Source organism: Carcharhinus amblyrhynchos, chromosome 2 (assembly GCF_965287045.1).
Source record: "Carcharhinus amblyrhynchos chromosome 2, sCarAmb.v2.hapA, whole genome shotgun sequence".
In the NCBI taxonomy this organism is placed as follows: domain Eukaryota; kingdom Metazoa; phylum Chordata; class Chondrichthyes; order Carcharhiniformes; family Carcharhinidae; genus Carcharhinus; species Carcharhinus amblyrhynchos.
Window position 1 is genome coordinate 100,789,989 of NC_137325.1, and position 22,946 is coordinate 100,812,934.

A 22,946-nucleotide genomic window follows, 5' to 3' on the forward strand; every position below is an offset into this window, starting at 1 on the left:
CTATATCCCTTTTGGATAAATATTTGAGAGGATCTTGCATTAGGATTGCATTCCAAGAATTTCCATTTGTTTTCTGAGTAGTTTCAAGGTGAAAAGGCTGTTTCTGTCTTGTAGCTGAATTCTGCCATGCTGATGAATGTCAGTTGTACAAATTTCCATTATGATTCAGTTTGAGATTTCTAGACCAACCTGTGTAGCTGAGTGCTTTCCTGAAATTCCACAGAGATTCTATGGCCATCTTTGGTGGAAGACTGACAGATCCACCAACTCCAGCCACCTGCCTTCACTCAGTATTCCTGAAAGTTTTGTGATCTCCCTCTTCACTCAAGGAGACCTGGCACGATGGTCACGCAGGGGGCTCAGAGACTTTTGAAACCCCTGGGTGGTTGGGAGCATAACAGGGTGGGGCCCAGCTGGTATACTGGCAGTGACCACTGGATGCCCCAGCAGTGGTCACCCGACACCCCAGCGATGCCAGAGAGGTTTATGAGGAAACGGAGTTGACATGGTCTTCATTGATTTCCAAAAGGCACTTGAGAAAGTGTCACTTGTCGGCAAAGTTGACGAGTACATGAAACAAAAGGACTTTAGCAACATGTATACAATATTGGCTGAGCGATAGGAAACAGAGCAGTGGTGAATGGTTGCTTTTCGGACTGGAAATGATAGTCACTTTCCCATGAATCTGTTATTAGGACCCCTGCTTCTCTTTGTTATTAATTTCATAGGCTTGGGTGTACAAAGTAAAGTTTCAAAATTTGCTGATGACACAAAACTTTTAAGTATTGTGAACTGTGAAGAAGGTGATGGTAATCTTCAAAAGGACCTGGATTGGCTAGTAGAATGTGCAAACAAAATAAATTTAATGTTGAAAAGTATGAAGTGATTAATTTTGTGGGAAAAATGAGAGGCAATATGTAACGAATTGGGGCGGCACAGTGGTTAGCACTGCTGCTTCACAGCTCCAGGGACCTGGGTTCAATTCTGACCTCGGGTGACTGTGTGTGGAGTTTGCACATTCTCCCTGTGTCTGCGTGGGTTTCCTCTGGATGATGCGATTTCCTCCCACAGTCCAAAGATGTGCAGGTTAGGCTGATTGGCCATGATAAATTGACTCTATTGTCAGGAGATTAACAGAGTAAATGTGTGGGGTTACAGGAATAGGGCCTGGCTGGGATTGTGGTTGATGCAGACTCGATAAGCCGAATGGTCTCCTTCTGCATTGTAGGGATTCTATGATCCTATAAAATTAGGGTACAATACTAAAGGGAGTGCAGGAGCAGAGGGACTTGTGGGTATATGTTTTCAAACTATTCAGAATGGCTGGAGGAAGTGGTTAATGAAGGATACACGATCATGGATTCTATAAATAGATGCATAGAGTCAAATAGCAAGGAAGTTGTGATAAATCTGTGTAAAAAATTTCGATCTCATCTGGAGTATTTTGGCCAGTTCTGACAAACAAACTTTAAAAAGGATGTGAAGAAGTTAGAGATGTTGCAGAAAGTATTTAGGAGAATGGTTTCAGAGATGAGGAACTTAAGCTGAATGTAAAAGTTGAGAAGTTGGGCCTGTTCAAAATGATATTGGGTCCGGCTGCCTACAGAGAGTTTTTTTCTGTTGGTGGAAGGATTGAGAACAATGGTGCACCATTTTAAGGCAGTTTGCAAAAGAAGCAACGGCGGTGACATGTGGAAAATCTTCCTTAGGCAGCAAGTGATTATGGTCTAGAACACGTTGCCTAAGCATTTGGTGAAGGCAAATTCAATCAAGACTTTGAAAAGAGGTCTCAATAAATACCTGAAAAGAAGAAATTGTAGTCCTACAATTTCAAGGTGGGACCTCGGGGTCCTTGTGCATGAGTCGCAAAAACCCAGCCTGCAGGTGCAGCAGGTGGTCAGGAAGGCGAATGGGATGTTGGCCTTCATAGCGAGGGGGATTGAATATAAAAGTAGGGAGGTCTTGCTGCAGCTGTATAGGGCATTGGTGAGGCCGCAGCTGGAGTACTGTGTGCAGTTTTGGGCGCCGTACTTACGCAAGGATATTTTGGCCCTGGAGGGAGTGCAGAGGAGGTTTACTAGGCTGATACCGGAGTTGAGGGGGTTGAGCTATGAGGAGAGGCTGAATAAACTAGGCTTGTACTCGTTAGAGTTTAGAAGAATGAGGGGAGATCTCATTGAGACGTATAAGATGATGAATGGGATGGATAGGATAGAGGTGGAGAGACTCTTCCTGCTCAAAAAAGACAGTAGGACTAGGGGGCACAGCCTCAAGATAAAGCGGGGGAGGCGGTTTAGAACGGAGTTGAGAAGGAACTTCTTCACTCAAAGGGTGGTGAATCTCTGGAATTCTCTGCCCGTTGAAGTGGTGGAGGCTGCCTCGCTAAATATTTTTAAGATGCGGGTTGATGGGTTTTTGATAAGAGAGGGGATTAAGGGTTATGGGGAGAGGGCGGGAAAGTGGAACTGAGCCACGACAGATCAGCCATGATCTTATTGAATGGCGGGGCAGGCTCGAAGGGCTAGATGGCATACTCCTGCTCCTATTTCTTATGTTCTTATGAGATTAGGAGTGTGTGAGGTGTTCCTACAGGATGACCCGGTGGGCCGAATGGCAGCATCCTGTAACTATTCTGTGATTATATTAGGACGTTTGTTGGTTTGCAAAACATGCTTAGACCTGTAAGCATCCTGCATTCAGAATCAAGTTACTCGATATTTTTCAGAAAGATTTAACAACCCTGTGAGATGTTTTGCACATGATTTATGGTAGGGTCACTTTCTGCCTCCAGTGACATAACCAGCAGGATTGCTGCTACATGGAGTAAAGCAGGAGAATTTATCAACCCCTATAAATGTGCAAATTGGGGTCACTCATTTGTTGTACACAATTAAGAATGGAAACAAAATGCATTTGTAAAATGGAAAATTACTGAGACACTTCACACGAGGTACAAGACATTAAAGTAAATTAATTGAACAAGAGAACACTGCCTTTAAAGCTGATGTGTGAATCATATAAGCACTGTGGCATTTTAAAATATTGTATGAAAATATTTCAACGTGACTATATGTGTTCAATAGTTGTACAGTTGTGCCTGCAATTTGGCAATGCATGTAATCAGATTTTAAGTTAATTTATTATTGTCAAAGTAGGCTTGCTTTAACACTGCAGTGAAGTTACTGTGAGAATCCCCTAGTTGCCACAGTCCGGCACCTGTTTGGCTACACTGAGGGAGAATTCAGCCAATGCACCTAACCAGCATGTCTGAATTGTATGTGGAGTATTGTTATTCTGCTGGTATGAATATTATGATGCTAATGTAGTGTTATGTTTTCTAGACTTGCCTTCGGCATCCAGACTGCGAATCAGCAAGAATAAACAAGGGAGGCGTTTTCCATCGCATGAGGTTGGCTTTAGACCAGGTGATAGAGATTGTCACGGATTCGAGACAAAATGGTGACAATGAAATCCATCCCACCAGTATCTATGCTGACATCAAAGAATTTAAAGTAAGAAAGGGGGAATTGAGTGAACTAGAAATTAAATATTGCAGGTCTGTTATTTTAACTACATGTACCAAAGCTCTAACAGTGTAAAGGTTTGTCATGTTGGCCTTACTTAATGTATTTATACGGATGTTTTCTGTGCACTGTTTTCACAGCCTTCCTCAAGGGCTTGATCCTTCCACTTAATAGCAGACCATTGAATGTCATGTGAGCACATTAAGCATTTTTTATACATTTATCTGCCCAAACTTGATGTAAATTAAAACCTGAGATCTATCACACCTCTGTTTTGAACACTGCTGTGCCGACAGATCAGATGGATTAATCTAATGCTTTATATTTATAAATAGCTCTTAGTAATGGTTTACTTCTCTCTCAGATCTACAAACACTGATTCATGACAACATGTGGGCTCCTCAGAGAAAGGCTTAGCGAATTGCTGCTGGGATTGGGGCAGTAGTCCACACTGATCAGAAATGCAACCTGGAACTTTTTCATCAACTGTCAATTTTGTATTTATAGCCTGTACTGGTGAGACCGCAACTGGAGTACTGTGTGCAGTTTTGATCGCCGCACTTACGCAAGGATATTTTGGCCTTGGAGGGAGTGCAGAGGAGGTTTACTAGGCTGATTCCGGAGTTGAGGGGGTTGAGCTATGAGGAGAGGCTGAATAAACTAGGCTTGTACTTGTTATAGTTTAGAAGAATGAGGGGAGATCTCATTGAGACGTATAAGATGTTGAATGGGACGGATAGGATAGAGGTGGAGAGGCTGTTCCTGCTCAGAAAGGACAGTAGGACGAGAGGGCACAGCCTCAGGATAAAAGGGGGGCGGTTTAGAACGGAGTTGAGGAGGAACTTCTTCACTCAAAGGGTGGTGAATCTCTGGAATTCTCTGCCCGTTGAAGTGGTGGAGGCTGCCTCGCTCAATATTTTTAAGACGCGGGTTGATAGGTTTTTGATAGGCAAGGGGATTAAGGGTTATGGGGAGAGGGCAGGAATGTGGAACTGAGCCACGACAGATCAGCCATGATCTTATTGAATGGTGGGGCAGCCTCGAGGGGCTAGATGGCCTACTCCTGCTCCTATTTCTTATGTTCTTATGTTCTTACGTACTGAAGCCACTTTCAAAACAGATGGTGCAATAGCTGATGAATGTGCAGCAGTTTAAAATACTTAAGATATTCAAGAATACAAATAATTTCACTAAATGTCGCAAAAATGCTAACTTGGCACAATCATATTCTTACTAATTGTGTAATGTTAAGTGGGACATGTGCCTAATATTACTACTGGGGGTATGATTTATGACAGAATTTTCCCCAAAAACAAACCCCTAAGTATCACAACAGTGAAATTAACAGTGATCAGCACCAATCTTATCGTCACTTTTTTGGAGAGTGTTGAGTTGTGTGCCAATACTGGGGATCACTGGCTTTAATATGTTGGTGAGCTACCTTCTTAGCATGTGGGCGTCATTTCACAAGGACGGTCTGATCTCGCAGTGCACTAGGAGACCCCTCCCTCCCCTCACAGACATTGTTTCCCCCCCAAGTTCGATTCCTGATTTGGACCATTGCATGGAGTCTGCACGTTTTCTCTGTGTCTGCGTGGGTTTCCTCCGGGTGTTTGAGAGATCAGCATAAACAATAGACGCTGAGGATTCAGAAAGAGGATATGCTGTGATAAGGTGGCACAAATAATTAGCACTGCTGCCTCACAGCACCAGGGACCCGAGTTTGATTCCTGATTTGGGCCACTGTATGGAGTCTGTATGTTTTCCCTGTATCTGCGTGTGTTTCCTCCGAGTGCTCTGGTTTCCCCTCTCAGTACGAAAGATGTGCTGAATAGTTGCATTGGCCATTTAGCATGGCCAATGGCAGGTTACCTCTGCTGCACATAGGGCATGAAAAATCCCAGCCTTTGAGTTTAGGGAAATTAGATGATTTTGAAACTTAAAATAAAATTTTGCACTTCCAGAATTCAAGGACGGATCATGAAATTAAAAGCTAGAACAGATATAAATAATATAGTAATGTAGGAATGGGAGTAGGCCAGGCAGTTCCTTAATCTTTCTCCACCATTCAGTTGGATTGTGGCTGATCTGATCCTCAGCAACTCCATTGACCCATTTTGCTTCCTATGATTTGATATCCCTACCCCGTGAAATTCCAGCTACCCCAGCCTTGAAAGCTCCAATTGTTCCATCAATTGCAATCTTTTTGGGGAGAAAATTCTGGATTTTTACTACCTCGTGTGAATAACCTTTTGACTTTTCCTGTTAACTGGACTAGCACTAATTTTAAAAAATGTGTCCCTCATGAAGTAATATTAAGATAGATTAAGAAGTGTCTTGAGAAAATTCAGCAAACAAATCCATGAAGGGTGAATAAAGGATTACATGGACACTTAGCTGTAAAAAGATAGCCTGGGTAGACTAAAGCCACTCAAACAGTGGAACATGAGATAAAAACATAGAAATCGTACAGTGCAGAAGGAGGCCATTTGGCCATCGAGTCTGCACCGACAACAATCCCACCCAGGCCCTATCCCCGCTTAATTATCCTGCTAATCCCTCTAACCTACCACATCCTGGGACATTAAGCGTTAATTTAGCATGTCCAATCAACTTAACCTGCACATCTTTGGACTGTGGGAGGAAGCCAGAGCACCCGGACGAAACCCACGCAGACACACGGAGAACTTGCAAATGCCACAGAGACAATTTAGGGTGGATAGGTTATTGGAAGTATTAAACATTAAAAAAAGAAAATGCTGGAAATAGAAGAACAGACAGTCACCATAGTGAGAAAAACAAAGTTAATGTTTGTGTGGAGGGTGTGGAAAGTCTGCAGAGGGATCTAGATAGGCTGAGCGAGTGGGCAAGGACCTGGCAGATGGAATACAATGATGGCAAGTGTGAGGTTATCCACTTTGGTAGGAATAATGGTAGGAAGGGCTACTACTTACAGGGCGAAAAGCTGCAGCATGCTACGGTGCAGAGGGACCTGGGGGTCCTTGTGCATGAGTCACAAAAACCCAGCCTACAGGTGGTCAGGAAGGCGAATGGGATGCTGGCCTTCATAGCGAGGGGGATTGAATATAAAAGTAGGGAGGTCTTGCTGCAACTGTACAGGGCACTGGTGAGGCCGCAGCTGGAGTACTGTGTGCAGTTTTGGTCGCCGCACCTGCGCAAGGATATTTTGGCCTTGGAGGGAGTGCGGAGGAGGTTCACTAAGCTGATACCGGAGTTGAGGGGGTTGAGCTATGAGGAGAGGCTGAATAGACTGGGCTTGTACTCGTTAGAGTTTAGAAGAATGAGGGGAGATCTCATTGAGACGTATAAGATGACGAAAGGGATGGATAGGGTAGAGGTGGAGATGTTCTTCCCGCTCAGAAAGGACAGCAGGACTAGAGGGCACAGCCTCAAGATAAGGGGGGGGCGCAGTTTAGAACAGAGTTGAGGAGGAACTTCTTCACTCAAAGGGTGGTGAATCTCTGGAATTCTCTGCCCGTTGAAGTGGTTGAGGCTACCTCGCTAAATATATTTAAGACACGGGTAGATAGGTTTTTGGTAGGCAAGGGGATTAAGGGTTATGGGGAGAAAGCGGAAAAGTGGAACTGAGCCACTTCAGATCAGCCATGATCTTGTTGAATGGCGGGGCAGGCTTGAAGGGCTAGATGGCCTACTCCTGCTCCTATTTCTTATGTTTTCTTATGTTATGTTCAGGATAAAACATAAGACCTAGGAGCAGGAATGGGCCATCTGGCCCCTTGAGCCTGCTCCGCCATTTAATAAGATCATGGCTGATCTTTTCGTGGACTCAGCTCCACTTACCCGCCTGCTCACCATAATCCTTAATTCCTTTACTGTTCAAAAATTTATCTGTCCTTGCCTTAATAACATTCAATGAGGTAGCCTCAACTGCTTCACTGGGCAAGGGAATTCCATAGATTCACAACCCTTTGTGTGAACAAGTTCCTTCTCAACTCAGTCCTAAATCTGCTTCCCCTTATTTTGAGGCCGTGGTCCCTATTTCTAATTTCACCTGCTGGTGGAAACAATTTCTCTGCTTCCATCTTATCTATTCCCTTAATAATCTTGTATGTTTCTATAAGATCTCCCCTCATTCTTTTGAATTCCAATGAGTATAGCCCCAGTCTATTCAGTCTCTCCCCATAAGCCAACCCTCTTAACTCCAGAATCAACTTAGTGAATCTCCTCTGCACCCTCTCCAGTGCCAGTATATCCTTTCTCAAGTAAGGAGACTAAAACGGTGCAGAGCACTCCAGGTGCAGCTTCACCAGCACCTTATACAGCTGCAACATAACCCTACTGTTTTTAAACTCCATCCCTGTGGCAATGGAGGACAAAATTCAAAATTACCTGCTGTACCTGCAAACCAACTCGTTGTGATTCTTGTATAAGGACACCCAGGTCCCTCTGCACAGCAACATGCTGTAATTTTTTAACATTTAAATAATAATCAATTTTGCTGTTATTCCTATCCAAATGGATGACCTCACATTTGCCAACATTGTACTCCATCTCCCAGACCCTCGCCCGCTCACTTTGATTATCTGTACGCAGACTTTCAGTGTCCTTTGCACACTTTGCTCTGCCACTCATCCTAGTGTCATCAGTGAATTTTCACACACGAGACTTGTCCCCAACTCTAAATCATCTGTCTAAATTGTAAACAATTGCGGTCTCAACACTGAACACAGAGACACACACTGCTAGACACTGATCGCCATCCAGAAAAACACCCATTTACCTCACTGTTTGCTTCCTGTTAGTTAACCCAATTCTCTATCCATGCTAATACAGTATCTGTAACACCATGCACCTGTTGTCTTATATAGCAGTCTTTGTCAAATGCCCTCTGGAAATTCAGATACACCACATCGTCAGGTTCCCCATTGTCCACTACACATGTAATGTTCTCAAAGAATTCCACCAAAATAGTCAAACATGACCTGCCCTTCATGAACCCATGACCTGGAGATGATTAAATGGTTAGTCTTTCTTCCACTGTTGATAAAGTGCCATTTGTTGGTTTGCCTTTGGGGGCTCCTAAGTGTGCATATATTTTGGACACATGGAATAAATGTCCAGAGACCCAAGATGCCAGGTCTGTCCCAACTGCACTTCATCTTGACTCTGTGATATTACAATGAAAGGCTTGGCTCCTTGTACTAATAAATGGTGTTGCTCTTAAAATAAGACCCCTTCCGGGTTATGTTAAGTCAAATACTAATGGACTGTTTCAGTTGTTTGTGAAGAGTGTAAGTAATGAGAGGTCACAAGCTTGACCATTATCAGCAAAAGGAATTTAAGGGACAGAAAACCATACAATGAGTGGTTACAATATGAAATTGTTTACCTCAAGCTATTGTCATAGCCTTTTTTTAAAGTAAGGGGCTGTACAGTAGTTAGCACTGCAGCCACGCAGCTTCAGGGACCCGGATTCAATTCCGGCCTTTGGTGACTGTGGAGTTTGTACATTCTCCCCATATCTGTGTGGTTTTCCATTGGGTGCTCCAGTTTCTTTCCACAGTCCAAAGAGGTACAGGTTAGGTAGACTGGCCATACTAAATTGCCCCTTAGTGTCCAAAAATTTGTAAGCCCTTCATGCGTAGGGCATAGGTGGGCCTAGGTAAGATGCTGTATTGGACAGTCAGTAAAGACTGAATGGGCCAAATGGCGTACTTCTGCACTATAGAGATCCTATGGTTTCTTAAAAAGAGTTCGATTGTAAACAAATTAATTTGACCTAATTTTTTTTGAATTGCATGGGGGAGTGAGCAGGATTAGATTAACTGAGTCATGGAGAAAAACAATATTGTTCACTTCATGGAGTGAACAATGTGTTCTTGAGCTGTATCAGTCCAAGATTCATGTGTGAGAGATGTTAATAGTTCAGTTTTGTAACTGAATTCTGACTGATAGACCAAAAGAGAAACAATTGCTATAATTTTGAAATCTGTGTGTTGCATACATTGTGATTTATTTTAAATCTGGGTTGCAGTTAGGTGAGGCAGTATACAAGAAATGTTATTATTTTTACTGATTTTTCTATGTATCAGGTGTGGTGGGGGCGGTTGGTCTTGGGAGAGTTATCACTTCTCTTTCCATGAACAATTTCATGACATATGCTGGATAGCTAGGCATAGAATCAATCGTTTTCAGAAGAGTATCTCTCAACTACATTAATATAGATTTTTACATTTCCCACATCAATCATCCTTATGGCTTTTTTGAATGAAACTGCAAATTTGTTGCCAAATTATCAGCAGTTTAATGTGCAAGTCTATATTCATAAAGCACTAGGTTGAAAATGTCCAAACCTATTTGTAAAAAAAAACCCATTTATGTAGAGACCTCTCAGCAATTAAGAGAAAAGGCATTTATTTATGTATCGACCCAGACTGGATTGGACTTGTGGTTAAGTAAGGATAGTGTGCCAAACAATTGTCCCAGTCAATTTCCAGAAAACTGTATTCAGTTGCTTACCTTATAAGCATTTTAATAAGTGTAGAATGGAACATTACTGTTACTTGTAATGGGAAGCTTGCAGCATGGTATATCTGGTTTATTAAGATGCTGGCTGCAAAATGAAAGATTTATATTTTCCACTGATATTCCTACACCTGAGAGATTATCAATTTTAGCCAGATCGTTTTTGCAAAATTGGCAATGTAACAGCTAAAAATGAGAAAAAGTGCATTTGATGTGGTCTGTTTATGGATGGAGGGAATTGAGACACATCATTACTTCATGCCTGATGAATGTGATGCAGGCAGCATGCAAACTTTGTGCTACCTGTTCGTCTCCAAGATTGTGGTGTGCAGCTCAGAGCTAAACGTGCTGCTGACAGGCTGCAATACCTGATGGACGGATGGAAAAAGGAGTAATTGTGCAGTAAAGTTGATGTGAGGGATTTTCAGAGAGTCTGATGGGTCTGAGTCTCATATATCTGAGTGATGATTTACCAGCTGCTGCTCCTCTTCCTCCTTCTCCTCTATTTCCTCTCCTTTTGCTGCTTATCAAAGATGTGGTGGCAAGTGCTTTGCCCCCATGACGGCCAGCTTGTATGGAACGCAGCAGATCATTAGAAATTTGGAGACCCCTTCCTTGCAAACGCCCAGCAGCATTCCCTGCTTACTCCCAACAACTTACACCAGTTCCTGAAACAACACATAGATCCACTAACTGCATGATAGTCAAAAAAACCTCATCTGAAAACCCCATGTTGATTCTTTTAAATATCAATTGTGTAGCCAAAGGCATGTTCAAATGTGCCTGTCATTAACAGGACCCAAAAATAAAAACAAAAGTGCTGGAAAAACTCCACAAGTTTGTGGAGCGAGAAACAGAGTTAATGTTTTGAATCTTTAGAACTACTTTGCTTTTATGTTAACAGGACCAGCAAGGTCCAAAATGTCTAATGTCAAAATAACATTTAAGATAGAAGGTTAAGTTGCCACAGCTCCAGATGACCATAGCCTGCTTTCCTCTTTGAGGGGCAGAGCTGGTGATTTAACCTAAGGATCACCACACTTCAGGTGAGGGGCAAAGTTGATAAGGTGGGGACGTCATACATGACCTCATCCTGTGCGGGAATTTCAATGTGTGCTGTTGACGTCACTCTGCATCCAACTGAGCTAAACCGACTAACGTTAGGCACTGATTGTCACAATCTTCAGTTGCACGCTCAGCATGCCTGCACTAACATTCTTGCAAGCATGATGATTTGTGTGGGCCAAACTGGAAAATGCTGGCTGTGGATGCCCTTCCATTTTAACATCTCTGCCAGGCTCCTGCAGCATCGAAATCAGCAGCATTCAAACCCAATTTTGCAGCCAAGTCGTTTCTCACCAAACTTTAGTTTCGCACCTCTTTGTCACTGGTGGAAATAGTACATGGTCAGGAAACATAATTAAAAAGAACATGATAAATAATGACAGCAGTGAATGTAAATAAGTAAGCATGGATGATTATTGAAATACCAAAAGAAGCGTTTGCTATGTGTACGGCCTGAGATTTCATTGAATTTGAACTAGCCAGTGACTTGCCGCTGAATTGTCCTTGAAAATGACAGATTCAGTGTTTTCTGTGAATTATGTGGCATGTGATAATTGCATGAAAGTTCCAATTAAAAATTCTGTCTGTTTAAAAATTAATATTGCTTTTCTGTTAATTTAGATGAAGGTTGAAGGCTTACGGGACAACTTGTATGGAATTTCTAAGGAAAACCTCGTGACAATGCTTGAGTTAATCCTGGAGCATACAGAAGACTTCACAGATTCTGCATATACAAGTCACGAGCATCGAGAGCGTATCTTAGAACTATCCCGGCAGGCCAGATTAGAGCTGGAGCAGCTGGTTACCGTATGGAAACAAGCAGTAAGATGCACTTTGTGTTATATATAAAGTTGGAATTTTTAAAGTGATGATTTATCCTTCTATATGTCTATAACTGTATGTGGGTACTCGTTACAGAAAATACAGGAAAGAAAAGCTTAGAGTGTAGATTCAATAGGATGACGATGAAGAAGAGCCTTTAATTGTGAGCAGAGACTTTTGAGACATTGGCCGGAAGTTTCCCATCTCACCAGCCGCGAGATAGAAAATTCAGCAGACTGTTCGAAGGCCAGTTGTGCTCGGGTGGGAATTTCTGGTCTTGGGCTATTTGCGGTCGGAGAATCCCATCCCTTGTTTTTAGTGGAGTAGCAAAGACTAAAAGAATATTTGATAGTGATCTTTAAACTTTTATAAATGTTTCAACAGAATTAATAGGGAAGACTGTTTTCCAAGTTGGTGAGGGATTGTCATATTGAAATGATCACTGATGGATTAGGCGAACTGCAGGGTGTTATTGGAACCTGGAATGTTTCTCTGCAGGGGCTGGGTGGGTAAAAGGAATGCTGTTGTCTCTTTACGGAGAAGTTGTATAACTCTGCTTTATCAATTCATAGAATCGCTGAATCCCTACAGTGAAGAAGGAGGCCATTTGGCCCATCAAGTCAGCACCAACCACGATCTCACCCAAACGCTATAAGCCTGTAACTCTGCAATCCCACATATTTACCCTGCTAATCCCCTAACATGAGGGTCAATTTCGCATGGCCAATCAACCGAACTGGCAAATCTTTGGACTGTGGGAGGAAACTGGAGCACCCGGAGGAAACCCATACAGACATAGGGAGAATGTGCAAGCTTCACACAGACAGTGTCACAAGGTTGAAATTGAACTCGGGTCCCTGGCACTATGAGGCAGCAGTGCTAGCCACTGTGCCACCATGCCAGCTCCCCCACTGTGCTACCGTGCCACCCCACCACTGTGCCATCATGCTGCCCCCGTTAGAATTCTGTTAGTGGTTTCCCCAAAAATCTCCCAAGCTTTGTTAAACATGATTTCCCATTCATAAGTCCATGTTGACTACGCCCAATCAGATCATCGTTATCCAAGTGTGCATTTAACATATCCTTTGTAAGAGATTCTAGTATTTCTCTACTATCGATATAAGATTAACAGACCTGCAGTTTTTATTTTTACTCTCTGACTCCTTTCTTAAATAGTGGAATGAGGTGAGGAGAAATTTCTTCATCCAGAGAGTGGTGAACGTGTGGATATCACTACTATACAAAGTAATTGAGACCAAAACGTTGTCTGATTGCAAGACAAAATTAGATCTAGCTCTTGAGGGCAAAGGAAACAAGGAATGTGGAGGGAAGGAGGATCAGGATATTGAATTTGATGATCATAATGATGGTGGAGCAGGCTTAAAGGGCCGAATGGCCTATGTCGGCTTCTAGTTTCTATTTTTCCAATCTGCAGGAATCGTATCAGAATCAATAGCATCCACTATCTCCATAACTGCCTCTTTTGAAACTTTGGGATGTAGGTTACCAGGTTACGGGAATTATCAACCTTAGTCCCATTAATCTGTCCAATACAACTTTCTACTGACACTAATTTCTTTCAGTTCCTCATTTTCCCCAATTCCTTGGATCTCCAATTCTGGAAGATTTCTTGTATCTTCTCCCGTGAAGATAGACATCAAGTAATCAATTAACTTCCCTGCCACTTCTCTGTACTCCATTATAAATCCTCCTGACTCTGCCTGTGTTGGACCCACACTTGTTTTGGTCAAACGTTTCCTTTTTTCGCACCTCTAGAAGCTCTTGCAGTCAATTCTTATGTTTTTAACATTCATATTTTATTCTTCCTTTCGTTCAGTTGCTGTGTTTTAAACTCCTCCCAATCCTAGGTTTACTGCTGTTTCTGGCAACTTTTATAGGCCTTTTCTTTTACTCTTGTACAATTCCTATCTTCCTTTGTTAGCTACAGTTGACTGATCTTTTGGATTTTTGTGACTTAAAGGAATGTGTAATTGTTGTCAACTGTGCAATAATTCTTAAAAGATTATCCATTGTCTACTCCTTTTGATGTATTTTCCCAATCCCTCTCAGCCAATACCTTGATAATTTTTGTTCTTCAGATTTAATACCCTTGCTTCAGATTGAACTACCTCACTTTCAAACATCATGAAACATCACATTATGGTCACTCATCCCTAAAAGCTCATTTACAGTTTTATTAATACTTAACCCTTTTGTATTACACCCAAATTTGTCCCTGTCAGTTGTTTATTGGCGATGTTACAATCCCAGCTGATGTTGCGACTGGGCAGTCAGGTACCAGATCAGAACCCTAGCTCAATAAATTTTCTTTTTTTTTGTTCAGAGACGTTGATGAACAGAGACACAGGTCAACCAATTTAACTTTTAACAAAAGAATAAAACATCTATTAAACAAGAAAAAGTTAGCTATAATAGAGTACTCCTTCACCCCACCTATACCTTTGCAAGTATATACAGATTTATAAGGATAACAAGTTATAAATTTTATCTTTTACTCTAATATTCTCAGTCAGCACAGAATCCATGTAAACCAACAGGTAAAATGTGGTCAGACACAACACATTCTGAAATGAGGTGAAAGATGTCACCCAAAACAACTTCTTTGGACTTCTCATCAAATAGCCTCAGGTGCTTATTATATTGAGAGCAAACTGGTCTCATTGGAGCTCTGACTTCCACATTAGGGATTCCAAACTCCACTCTTGTTTTCTCTCAGATGTCTTCACCATCTTCATCATGGATCCACTTGCAACATTTCAAACCCTCCTTTCAGTATTCATCTGCCTTGGATTGCCATGTGCATTTTAATGTTCCACACAATGCCCAACCATGCCATGAGCACACTACTGCTTCACAGGCGATGAGATGCCATCAAACCTTAGATGTCTGGTTTCTCAGCTAGTTGACTTTAAATCTAATTCTTCCTGCTGTCTCTCTAACTCAGAGCCCTTTCTCTGCCTTTTACTTCTTTTCTCCTGAATATGACCTCGTTCAACTTCACCCCACCTATACCTTTGCAAGTATATACAGATTTATAAGGATAACAAGTTATAAATTTTATCTTTTACTCTAATATTCTCAGTCAGCACAGAATCCATGTAAACCAACAGGTAAAATGTGGTCAGACACAGTACTTTTCTGTTGATTTACCCAATTGATGCAGAGCAGCTTTGGTTTTCCTGTTTATGTATTTAACTTGAGTAATATTAACTTGAGTAATATTAACTTAACTGTGTTCCTGAGATATTATTTTTGTCTCCATTCCCTGGTTTTTGTGACTTTCCTTTTATTTATCTGGGGACATTCTGCTCTCTGCAGCTCCCTTGTCCATTATCCGGCTTCTTCTAGCTCGAACTTGCAAGAAACTCAAGTTCTTTCTGTCCCAAGGTGGCCCCTGGTTGCTATGTTTTTCCATTGTTAACCCTCATTACCATGCAGGCATGTCACGCAACCTGAAGTTATTAACCCACTCAAATACAAAAACACGAAATTAATCCACCTTACATCCATGTCTAATTTCTAAAACTCACAAACATAAGCATAAATTATTTAAAACTACCTCTGTTACCCAACACAAACTAGTACTGCAGATGCTCTGTTGGACCAAATAAAGCTTTTTCGAAAGCATTGTGATCCTGCAAAAAATATCTTTATCAATAGAAGGTATTCATGTAACCCAGTTTGATATGCCACTGACAGTCACTTTATTTTGGTGTGTTTTGTAGTCAAGGATACAGTGATGCTTAACTTAATCATCACTAACAGAACATTGGTATATGATTTGCATAACAAAATATTAATTGTATTCAACTTAGCATAATTATGCTCAAAACTTTAGCATCATAGCCTCAGCTTTGCTCAACTTAATATGCCTTATCAACAATGTTCAGCTTTGACGATTATGCTACATGCTTGGCAAAGCAAGTACTTTTCTGTTGATTTACCCAATTGATGCAGAGCAGCTTTGGTTTTCCTGTTTATGTATTTAACTTGAGTAATATTAAAATTAACATAATGATCTCTCATTTTTTGGTAGCAGTTCAACTGCTACAGGAAAACTGTTCCATCTGCTCTCATTGTTTTAATGTTCCCTAAATAATAAACCGCTGCAAACTAAAAGCTAACTTTGAGCTAAAAACAATCCTCTTTTTTGGCTTTTAAATATTAAAACATGAGTCATTAATATTGAGTCATTAATGCTTTCAGTAAGATTAGATCTTCAAATTTACTGTATCTATAAACATGTGGCATTTATTATTGTTAATTTTTAGTATCAAAGTGTTACTGTTCAAAAGTCACATGCAGCACAAAATCACTTTCCTCACCTCCAGTAGCTTTTTATCCTTAATTCTATAAGAATGCTGAATTGGTGTTACATTTCCATTTCCACCCAATCCCATACTTGCCTGTTGCCAACTAGGGATAGTTCATAATTCTTAATGTCAAGCTCATACATTCTTTCCAGGATCAACAAGGCTTGTTTAAGTGTTAGGCAGGTCAATCCTTAAAATCTTATCATCATATTTATAAAGAAATTAGCCGTTAAATATGACTAGCAATAGATTCTCTTACATACTTTTCTTGTAACCAACAATAAGTTAATTTTTAGCCAATTGCAGTCATTTTTAGCCTGTCGCCATGCCAAGGTGGCACAATGGTCACACCGCTGCCTCACATCGCTAGGGATCTGTGTTTCAATTCAGCCTTGAGTGACTGCGTGGAGTTTGCATGTTCTCCCTGTATCTGCATGGGTTTCCTCTCCCAGTCCAAAGATGTGCAGGTTAGATGGGTTGGCCATGCCGAATTGCTCCTTAATGTCCACAGATGTGTAAGTTGATGGGGATTAGCGGGGTAAATATGTGGGGTTATGGGAATAGGGTAGGGGTTGGGGGCCAGGGTAAAATGATCTGCCAGTGAGTCAGTGCAGACTCGTTGGGCCGAATGGCATCCTTCTGTATGGTAGGGATTATATGATTAGCTGTTTCTAGAAGATGTAGTTAGCATTTTGATTGTTCACTTTGCAGTTTAAAAGCAATGCAAAATATGGATGCACTTTTCTATCGTAGCTAATAAGCAATATTAAACTTGATGAATTCTCAAGAAAGTTCTTAACAAAATTATGGGAAAATGTCCAGTTTTGAGATTGAAACAGTTACAAAACACAAAGTTGGGAATATTATGGCTGTTCACACTGGCAGGATTTTCCCATCCTGTTGTGAGTAGTGATTTGTCTGGGCGCCAAATTGTCCAATTCCGCTGTAGTGGAAGTGTGGTGTGAACGGCAGGTACAGTTGTGCCCAAAATGGCTGAAACATCAATGAACAACATGGCTGAGACTGCCAGGATTTAAAAAAAATCCTTTCATCATCTGTCACTTTTATTCCAACAAAGATAGTGTTTTGTAAGCGTCAGGAGAAGCAAGCACTTTATTTTTTGTTTTGTTCTGGTTTGAAGACTTATCAGAAAACCCACATTATCCAATACTGCCACAGATTTCCATAGTTTGAGGCCAAGTTGGCAAAAGCACTGACTTCACCTCAAGGAATGGTGTTTAAAGCTCTTCCAAAAGTATCAAATATACCATAACTAGGGAGTGGTAGGTGGGAATCTCTTCATGCCGGGGACAGGGTTGGTGTGTCCAATGTGAGTCTCAGGCCTCGTCATTATTAGGTGTTGTCAAACAGCTTGCTAAAAAGGAGGCCTCAAAGAATGGGCCACTGCATCACACACACTGGTATCTGGATAAGTCCTTCAAGGAGACTAGAAGAAGATGGCAACCAGTCATATTGGCTAGGGGAGATTTAACCTGCTAGATCCATCCTTCATCTATCCCTTTTAGTTAGCAGTTGTGCCACACTTCACAATGGAAGATATCCTCAATGTAAAAGTGAAACATTGGGGGCGATTCTCCCATCCCACTGCGCTAAAAAATTACTGCAGTGGGCTGGGAGAATCGTGCGTCGACTGATTCGCAGGATTCCCGCGAGCGTTCACGCCGCACTTGTGTCTCCTAGGACCAGATTTCCAGTGGCATCTGCGCAGTGCCATAAATCGGCTGGGAGGCAGGGCTGGTATTTAAATAGCTAACATACTATTTAAATGCAACTCATGGGCCTGGGATTGAATTCTCCGGGCCCACTAGCATCTTCCACTTTACCCAGAGTGTTTTACTTCAGGGTTCAGACAAGCTCCCCATGGCATGACCCCGCTGGAGTGAAGGGGGGGAGGTGGGCAATTGGGATCCCTCAGGGAGTCGGGGAGGGTGGTGCCCCTTGGCATGGGCACCCTGGCAGTGCCAGCCTGTGCCCCTCGCTGCCCAATGGGCAAAGTGCCTATGCCCAGAGGCCACCTTGGCATTGCCCATCAGGCATGGCGCAGTTCTAATGGGGCGGGGCCTAGTGGATGACTGGTGGGGGTGGGGAGGTGGATCATCACTCCTTGTGGGGGGGATGGTGGGAAGCGGGGACTAGATCGGGTGGTCCAGGACACTGGAGGAGCAGCTGTGTGGAGGCTGTGGTTCGGTGCTGCCCAGGAATGAACAGAGGATGTGATTGGGCTGTGGGGGTGTTGGAGGGGCGGCAGTGCTGGGGTCCCGTGCTGGCAGTAAACCAGAGGCCAACAGTTTGAGGCTACTGAGCATGAGCAAAAGCCTGCTGGTTTCAGCCTCTCTAACGTGAATAGGCCCCACCCCCTGAAATCGAATGATGATCACGCTTGGTGACCTGTGTGGGAGATTCTAGTGTGAACTCCCACTGAAAAAAAAGGCGTCATTTACACCAGTTTTCCCTCAAATCTGACACTTAGAACTTTTTTGGGGAGAATTCCACCCATTGTCTTTAAAATGTCTGTGTGGTGAACACTCCTGTCAGCCCTAAGCAGATGCATCTCTGACAACATCAAGTAAGCTCCTCGATGCTGATCCCACAAGTGGAATTCCCCCCCCCTCAAAAAAATTCTTAAATGCCAAATTCAGGTGAAAATAGGAGTAAATCTTGTTGGTTTTTTTCAGCAGAATTCTCAAAATGAATCCCTCATTCTCTGTGCTGCAGAGAGGTCGAATGTGATTCACACAAAATCAGTGGATGGATTCCTGCTGGAGAGGCAGGCAGCATAGCGCTGAGCAGGCCACTGTGCATGCTGATCTGTCAAACGCCTGATCGCTGGGCTCCCAGCTGCTGGCCTCACTCTGTTAGCACTGAGTGCAGAGAGGCAGTGGGACCTCCCATCGATCTTGCCCTGCCCACAGTGCCAAGGTGCTCCTGACCAGTGTCACTTTGCCCAGTGAGCAATACGAAGACCCAGGCCAGCAATGCCCAGGGGACACCCCCTTACCCCGACCCTGTGGGGGGCTTCCATGGCCCCACCCCTCCTCGCTCCAGAGGGATCGGGCTGCCAGCTCCCCACTGAAGTGAAACACTCCTGGGGATGAGAGGGGTGGAGCTAGCAGGCTCACTAATGACATTCAAATCTTCACTATAATAATTTATTCAGCACCATGCCAATTCCTGGCTCGGTAGTGATGACATCAGAAATCCAGCAGCTGGAGATGCGCGAAGACTTTGGCGCCAGTGGGAAGGCCGATACACGGCCTCTGCTTGCGGCTGAAAGAATTGCCCCCCCCCCCCCCCGACCCCCCGCCAACTCACTTTATCTGACAGCTATGTCCTTAAGGAATAAAATATGGCCAATAGTGCTACACTGAAGACCCCCATCCAAACTACATTTTACATCTGTGATACTCTTTGTGCTTCCTTCAAGTGACACTCAGCACAAAGGAGTATTGATTTGTCTGTTGAGTGAATTGGTATCTGGTTTTAACTTGGCTTCCTGGGTCTTTGAACATCCCGAAACCTCGAGATTTCTTGGCATCTGAAATCCATGTCAAGGACTCATAGGTCTGCACTCACTTAGTTGTATATGCCCACCACCACTTGTTCTTGTCATCCAGTGTGATGAACCTTGAGTCAGCAAGGCAATGGATGAGTTTTAAATGCTTGCTGATAGATATGCTTTTGGAAGTGCAACTGAGTCGGGCCATTGCTTGACTAATTTGTGGGATAGATGTCCCAAAGTAGGCTCAGCCCCCAGATAATAGTGGTCATTGCTTAATTTAATTTAGCTTATTCTTTTATATCTGAACCTTGAAAGCCAAATTCCTAAATCTATTGATTCTGCTTTGGAGTTGAACCAGTTTTACACTCGTTCTAAGTTCTCCTGCACCTAATGTGATGTCATGTGATAAATTCTTCTAATGCCTGTACCTTGCTGGAAAACCAGTGAACTGCAAAACTTTGTTCACTTATCACTCTCACTAGAACAATGTAGGTACCTCATTGTAAATGTCTATCAAGGTAGCAACTTCATTTATTTGTGTTTGAGATGGTCATTCCATCCTATTCCACACTGTCAGAAAGAGAATGTATATTCACCTGCTCGGGTGGTCTTGATAACTCAGAGTTAATTTCAGAAGGTTCAGTAATCATCTTGTTTTATGGGAACAAAGCATTGGATAAAGGTGTTGAAAAAAACTGGAATACTAGCATAATGTTCCTAATTCTACCTCAAATAGCAGGAAAAAGTAAAGACCATTCATTAAAATCTATACCACAATGCAGACTAATTTTAAACCTGCTGCAATTGTGTACAGACAACTTTGGTAGACTTGCTTTGGGCCTTTCTTCTCTCTATACTGAAAGTATTTTAGTTTTGAAGTGTGTAAGCGAAGTGGAAAATCAGACTATAGTCAAGTTATCTTGGCCAGAATTTTAAATGCCGAGAGGATCAGGCTTGGGTGCGGATGTAGAGTTAAATCCCCAAAAAGTGCTTTTGTGTTGCAAACCTGACATGATCCCACCTACTTCCATGCTTCTCCTGGATGAGTCTACATGCAAGTGTAACCCCCTGTGCAGCTGTTGGGAAAGTCATTCAGATGTACAAAGAGGTAATGGTGGGTCAGTTTTGTTCTGATTCCACCCTTTTGTGTGCAGTACATTTCCCTAGCCACTACCCGTGATGAGGAAGTGAATGTTAACTTTGTCTGCATTTTGTTTGTTTAAAATCTGCATGTAGGCTGATAGTAAAATCATAATATTTGTACATAAACTATGCTTATTTAAGAAATTAAGCCTTTAACTTTCAAAAGCCTAAGTTTAGGCCTGTGTTTTTAAAATTATTTTATTGTTTTGTATTTTAAATTTTCTGAATCTGTATCAATGTAGATTTGCAGTGAGGTTGCTGAGGATTTACGTTTGTTTAGTAAATGCATTGTATTTGCCTTCACCAGCCAAACCAACAGAAGTGATGTGGGATGATGTTGCTAGGATGTAGGAAACTGGAATGCCAAGCTTTAGGCCCTGTTTGTAAAGTTGAGGCATCATGAAAATGTTTTATTGTGCACCCTTGTATATCACTGTCTGTGGAGACATTTCTGTTTGAAGAATGAGCACTGTTACATATTCAGTGAGTGAAGTACTTTTGGATTGTGTACATGAAGGAAAAGAAAGTTATCAGTGGTTCAAAAGAGTTTCTAAGTACATCCTTTAAAAAATCTAAAGTGTAAGTGTAGAGCACTTGTGATAGGTTTATTTCCTTACAGCGGAACACTCAGCACTTGATAAAATGTTTGTAGTTTTGAGTTACCTCCCCCTTGCATTCTACCTAAATTGTGTGCGGCAGTACAGTTTAGTTTTTGCTACAGCTTTTTCTCATGTCTCATTTTCTCAAAACAGCAATGTCTGAAAGCCAAAGAAGCCACAGAAGATATGGAGCTGGCCATAATCAAGACCCAGCAGTGTATGAGCGAACTGAGGAGAGAAGTAAGTAATATGTAGTTCTGAAGCACTGGTGTAAGCTGAAAACAGCGGGAGATGCTATCAGCTCTGCATATAAATTCAAGAGCTCTGCTGTAACCTCCTTGAAACCAATTTGCGATAGTGGTTGGAAATGTCAGCAACAAGCGTTCTTTTCCATTTATGAAATCGATCAGAATTACAGTGATTGGTTGTGAAGAGATCAAGATGTTGACAAGAATACAAGGCTGCTGAGCTGTTGGAGTTTTTATGACTTAGCTATGGTCTGTGCTATTTGAATTTGAGCTAGGAAATTACATTTCTTTTTGAATCAGCTAAGCTGTTTGATCTTGTGCAATTTTTTTTTATTTTTAATGTTGTTGTAAACAATAATTCAGCATTGCTGCTTACAGAATTATCCCGTTAATAATTAGATAGCTGCACTTTCCTATCCATTTTGCACCCTTTTCCAATGTGTATGCTGTACTTTCAATGGGCCTGTGAAGGCAAGATCCATTGTCTAAGCAGTTGTTTCCTCAATTGTTTAAAAATAAAATAGAAATAAGGAATGAGAATTTGCACAGCAAAATTCACTTTTTCAATACCAATAGAGAAGACATTTCCGTGCATTTTCTGTGAGGTATTTCTTTTGTTTTTTTGGTTGTGCTCATTCAAGTGAGGGATGTCTGGTGGGAGGATTTGAAATGTAAAATATTTGGAATCTAAGGCCTGAATTTTAGCTCCTGAATCGGGAGCATAGAATCGGGACATTGGGATTTTCATTCTGGGGTGGCAGGGTTTTCCAGGAGCTAAGCCACTTGAACTTGGAATGAGTGCAGAGGTGAGCTGGACAGAAAGTTTGCCTTGGCACACTGGCATTTTGAAGATATTTTGCAAACAGCCCTACAGCTGTCTGGCTTCACACTCCTTCATCACTCCACATAGTCCCCATGCCCCATCCATGCCATCCCATAATCCCTCATGTCCTCCATGACAACATATGGTCCTCTACCATTCCCAGTGCCCTTTATAACCCTGATGTCAATGGTGTTAAGTCATGCCCCCCTCTTCCACCTGCACCTAACATGCAACTCGCCCATTATCCAGCAGATCTCAGAAGTCATGTTGGTCCAAGTGTTTATTGCCGACTTTTTTTTAAAAAAAACACTGATTCATAAAAACTCATACATTGCATTTACATTTCTTCATAATATCTTGT

At 42.1% G+C, this 22,946-nt stretch overlaps 1 protein-coding gene across 3 annotated transcripts in view; it reads left to right on the forward strand.

Moving 5' to 3' along the window:
• ctnnal1 (catenin (cadherin-associated protein), alpha-like 1) overlaps positions 1-22,946 on the forward strand; it is a 323,714-nt gene that overhangs the window by 257,421 nt on the left and 43,347 nt on the right. For all 3 annotated transcript variants that reach the window (XM_080209873.1, XM_080209882.1, XM_080209892.1), the window contains exons 6-8: positions 3,342-3,512; positions 11,718-11,918; positions 21,668-21,754. In XM_080209873.1, coding sequence (XP_080065999.1) covers positions 3,342-3,512; positions 11,718-11,918; positions 21,668-21,754 — 459 coding nt within the window. The remainder of the gene's footprint in view (positions 1-3,341; positions 3,513-11,717; positions 11,919-21,667; positions 21,755-22,946) is intronic.